Source organism: Trachypithecus francoisi, unplaced genomic scaffold (genome assembly GCF_009764315.1).
Source record: "Trachypithecus francoisi isolate TF-2019V2 unplaced genomic scaffold, Tfra_2.0 Lachesis_group11, whole genome shotgun sequence".
NCBI classification, from domain to species: Eukaryota; Metazoa; Chordata; class Mammalia; order Primates; family Cercopithecidae; genus Trachypithecus; species Trachypithecus francoisi.
The window spans coordinates 116,994,070-116,999,569 of NW_022681456.1; the positions used below are offsets into that span (position 1 = coordinate 116,994,070).

Genomic DNA, 5,500 nt, shown 5'->3' on the forward strand with positions numbered 1-5,500 from the left:
CTGAAGCCAGCAGAGGCAGCCACCTGCTGATGGGTGAGGGCCTCAATGCTTTGAGTGAGCTGAGTCAAGGCTGGGAGCCAGAAGTAACCTTGATGCTTTTAAACTGCTTGTAGAAAGGAGGCCACAAAATAGTGTTGGTGATGTAAGTCCTAGCCTATAGATTTATAAGAAACGGTAAGCTTGGGGGTGGGGAGGTGGTGGCAACCAAAAGCCAAATCATTCACATGCTGGTTTAGTTATTTACAAATATCGCTGCAATATTCCATAGGACGGAAGTCCCAAAAAGGCACTGTAAGACCTGGTTCCTAGGACTCAGATGGAGGCATTTGGACAGGGAAAGAGGGAGGGGGGAAAGAAAAATGCCTACACACCAAAGTTCCAAAATCCACAAAGAAATGGAAAGATAGTTAACAAAATCAACAATGTGAGTATACTCCAGATTAATTTTTAGAATGGTTTAACAAAGACTTTACATTTGCATAGAGTGCTTTAAATTATAAATGAAAGAAAACTTGGAGAATTTGTTAAACAAGGAGTAAGAAGTAAAAAGATGGATTTCTTAAAAGAGCTTGTTAGAAATGTAAAAGAAAATTATGGAAGTTAAATTTTTAAAAACTCTCAGTACATACACAAACCCTGGACTAGACACAATCAGATAAAAAATTCTGAATCAGATATTAGTACTGAGGGATTTATACGATACACAGCCCAAAGAGAGAAAGGGTAAAACTTATGAAAAAACTGTTACTGGACATAGCAATTAGATTGAGAAACTCTCATATAGACCTATTAGGAGTTTCAGAAAAAGAGACTAGAGGCAATTGTAGATAAGCAATAATTGACAAGGTAATTGCTGAGAATTTATCAATATGGAAAAAACAGGCCCAGTGCAATGGCTCACTCCTATAACCCCAGTACTTTGGGAGGCTGAGGTGGATGGATCACCTGAGGTCAGGAGTTCAAGATCAGCCTGGCCAACATGGCAGAACCCCATCTCTACTAAAAACACAAAAATTAGCCAGGCATGGTGGCAAACGCCTGTAGTCCCAGCTACTCGGGAGGCTGAGGCAGGAGAATTGCTTGAACTTGGGAGGTGGCGGTTATAGTGAGCCAAGATCATACCGCTGCCCTCCAGCCTGGGTGACAGAGCAAGACTGCGTCTCAAAAATAACACAAAAAACAAAAAACACAAGTCCTTAGTTGGAAGACACAGCCTTTTAAATCGCTATAATGCAGCAGATGAGACTGCAGACAATTGAAGATAAAGGGAACCATCTTAAAAGCTATTAGAAAGGAAAGACATTAACTACAAAGGAATCTCAGCTAGGAAGCATATTGTGGATTATCAGCAGCAGTGTCAGAAGACATCCAGATATTATCTTAAAAGTATTGAGGAGAAATATCTAACTAGAATGTTACAACCGTTTAAATCATCCAAGAGGAGGGGCAAAATAATAATATGTTCAGATACATAAATGAAAACAGTTTACCACCCAAAGACTTCATTACACTGTTAGAGGCTATACTTTACCAAGTATAATAGGAGGGAAAGTGTGGTGTATAAGGAACAATCATTAATACAAGAAACAAAAAAAAATTAATACAATTTAATTGTAAAGGTTAAAAAGAAAATGTTTTTTTCCCCAAGATGAAGTCTTGCTCTGTTGCCCAGGCTGTAATGCAATAGCATGATCTTGGCTCACTGCAACCTCCGCCTCCCAGATTTAAACCACTCTCCTGCCTCAGCCTCTGGAGTAGCTGGGATTACAGGTGCATGCCTCCAGGTCCGGCTAATTTTTGTGTGTATGTATTTTTAGTAGAGACGGGGTTTCACCATGTTGGCCAGGCTGTTCTCACATTCCTGACCTTGTGATCTGCACACCTCAGCCTCCCAAAGTGCTGGGATTACAGGTGTGAACCATTGTACTCGGCCTAAGAAAATAATTTTTAAATAAAAAATTTTAATTAAAAAGGTAAAACTAAATCTTTGAACAATAACATGATGGAGGATGTCAATGAGCAGTTAAAATGTGCTAAAATATGCTGTATGTTTGGAGGAAGAGAGAAATATAAAACTCATTTAGACTTTATAAGAAAATACTAGTTATATCTTTTTAATGTTAAGAATAAAAATACATTCTATAGGTTTTAAATCAGCAGAATTGAAAAGAAAATAACAGAAGTATTATCTAAACAAAGAAAACATAAAAGAGGGGACAAATAAAGGGATAGTAAATGGAAAACAGAAAAGATTATAGAAATAAATCCAAGAGGCTAGGCATGGTGGCTCACGCCTGTAATCCCAGCACTTTGGGAGGCTGAGGTGGGCACATCACGAGGTCAGGAGATTGAGACCATCCTGGCTAACTAACACGGTGAAACCCCATCTCTACTAAAAATACAGAAAATTAGCCAGGCGTGGGAGTGGGCGCCTGTAGTCCCAGCTACTCCGGAGGCTGAGGCAGGAGAACGGCCTGAACCCGGGAGGCGGAGCTTGCAGTGAGCCGAGATCGCGCCACTGCACTCCAGCCTGGGTGACAGAGTGAGACTGTCTCAAAAAAAAAAAAAAAAAAGAAAGAAAGAAAGAACTCCAAGAATATTAAAATCCCAGTGAATGTAAGTGGATTATTTTAATCAATTAGGAATATTAAGTATACACCATATGAGACATTTTTAATTTAAGTTTTAAAATAATTACAAATGCCCAATAATCTTATGAAGAATGGAAATTAAATGGAGGGACTATTTAAAACCTATCAAATTGTTGAAAGTTGAAAAGTCTCACAATCTGAAGTGTTGGTAAGGCTGTGGAAGAAGAAGTGTAACATACAAGCAAGTAGGGATATAAATTGGTACCATCACTGTGGAGAACAGTTTGGCAATATCTAGTTACTTTATAGCTATATGGAATACTTACCCCAACTATTATTCATATGTGTATGTATGTGTGTGTGTGTGTGCATGTCCTAGAAGAACATGCAAATGTGTGAAAAAAAAAGACATATACAAAAACATTTGAAGTTGCATTATAAGAGGAAGAAATAAAAGATCAGTTAAATGTCCATCATGGGAATGCATACATGAATATGGTCATACCATGGAATAGTACCAGCAGTTAAAAAGAATAAATTTAAGTAGCAGATAACATAGATATTTCTTCAAAAACCATATTGAGATAAATAAGTTAAGAGTGATCAGTATGATCTTTTTTATAGTGTGTTGTGAACATGATAATTCTATGCATTATTTGTGGTTAATTAAATGTGTATGTAGTAATTGCATATAAACATGCATGGGAATAATCAGATTCGAGACTGAAGTTATTACTTCCTGGGAGAAGGGAAAAGAATTAGCATCAGGAAGTGCACACAGGGGCTTTGACTCTACTTTTTTGTTTGATTTTTTAAATATATGTGGCAAATGTAGCAAAATATAATAATTTAATAAAGTTGAATGGTGACTGTTTGGACGAACGGAGGCAAGATGGCACAATTCCGGGTTCTTCACCGTCAACTTTCCCGTGCCCAGGAAAGACACGCATCGACTGCGTAGGCGCAACCGGACTTCCGGCGGAGAGAAACCGGAACCCGCCTAGCCACGCCTACCACCCCGCCCCTGACCCGCCTATGTCCCGCCCACTGCCCTCCCACTCCCGGGCCCAGGACATAAAAGCCGCTCCCGGCGGGCACGCGGAGCGAACTTCCTTGGCCCTTCTTCGTACGCAGGACCCAGGATCCTCGTCCGAGAACGCCTGAGCGAACTTCTTCAGCCCCTCCCCTCCTCGTGTGCCGGACCCAGGAACCTCGCCGGAGAACGCCTGTGCGAACTTCCTTGGCCCCTCCTCGTGCGCGGGACCCAGGAACCTCGTCCGAGAACGCCGGAGAGAACTTCCTCGGCCCATCCTCCTACGCGGCACCCAGGAACCTCGTCGGAGAACGCCGGAGCGAACTTCCTCGGACCCTCCTCGTAGGCGGGACCCAGGAACCTCGCCCGAGAACGCCGGAGCGACTTCGTCGGCCTCCACCGCCAGAGACCGGTGAACCTCGCCCCTCCCTCACATTGGCTTGTAAATAAAGTTTTTTTTGCCTTGCCTAACTTGCCTTTTCTCTGGCATTTGCTCTGGGGGTCGCATTAAAGCAAATCAGTGAATACTTGGGCGTTTTCAATATTCTATCCTTTTCTATATGTTGTAAATATTTCCCAATTTGAAACTCTGCATTTATTAAGGAAAAAAGATAGTAGGGAGAGTTTGTAATTAGGGACATCCTAGTTAACCAAATGATTGAATAAATTACTGTGATGGAGAAATCCAAGAATAAAAATAGAAATGTAGTAATTTTCATGTATCATTTCAGACACATGAATGACCACTACACAAACCTCTACCCACAGCTGATCAGGAAACCTTCCATCATGGATGAAGTGCAGGATTTTATGGAGTACGTATAATAGCTTTTCTTTTCGTTGTTTTTAATGCTGCAGGGACTGAATCTGTAATTTCAAGCAGCAATTTTTTCTTTGTCAATTTATTTTTAAATCTCTTTCGCAGGACCCTAGAGTTGTTCTTGTAGTAGGGTATAGCACTTTTTGGTAATGGCATGAAAACTGGTTGCAAACAACATGCTCTCTAATTTAGTCAGCTCTTTCAAAGGTTGAGTTGAATATCGCATAACCAATTGCTGACACGGTTAGAGGAACATCACCAGTGTAAAGTATCAGTGTTAAGTCCCTGGATCTCTTCCTCATGGAGGCCCTTCTCCTTCTTGCAGAGATCCCCTGTCTTCACTCTTTAAGGTGTTTCCTTTTCATGAGCCTGCTTACTAATCCCAACTGAGGCCTTCGATAATATCTAAAGTCATAATTCTTAACACCCTCTGAGAATATTTACATTTTAATAAAGTTTTCTGAAGACTAAAATTTTAAATGTGTTTACATTTGTGGGATGACAGGAGATTAATTTGGGGACAGAAAGGCTCTTGGGTTGGGCCCTCCAAATTGCACTCTAAGCAACCTCTTCATGAAATGCTAAAAGTCTTATAGAGCTTCAGTTAAAAACCACTGGGCTAGATCCCATGAAGCAAGGACATTATTCTAAGACTGATCTAGTGATCGCCTGAACAAGTCAGAAATAGTTTTCAGTATACAAAGTTAAATCATCCCATGAAAGTTCAGAGAACTGGAAGAATGAAAGGACCATTAAAAAATGACATTTTTGCTACCATGCTAGGACAGAGGCATTGAGGCAGTTCCTAATAACAACTGAAATGGAATGAATCATAAGCTATGCAAATGATCTGAGAGGAATACAGATATCAACCACCTTGCCATTAGATTTTGTCCGGTTGTTTAACTTTACTACTTCTACAACTAAAAGTAAGGTTAATCAACGTGTCTTTATTGACTTAGTGAAACGTTGTGGTTTTACACAAAATGCATTTGGATAGTCTTTCCTTGACATTTTTAGGTCTCGTATCACAGGTAGGTCAGTATCACACTTGTG

The 5,500-nt window shown here is 40.4% G+C and overlaps 1 protein-coding gene across 1 annotated transcript in view; it reads left to right on the forward strand.

Annotated features, from left to right (window-relative positions):
• The window catches only part of PLBD1 (phospholipase B domain containing 1), a 66,902-nt gene that overhangs the window by 23,967 nt on the left and 37,435 nt on the right, over window positions 1–5,500 (forward strand). Inside the window, exon 3 of the mRNA XM_033222802.1 lies at window positions 4,356–4,439. Within this exon, the coding sequence (XP_033078693.1) occupies window positions 4,356–4,439 (84 nt within the window). The remainder of the gene's footprint in view (window positions 1–4,355; window positions 4,440–5,500) is intronic.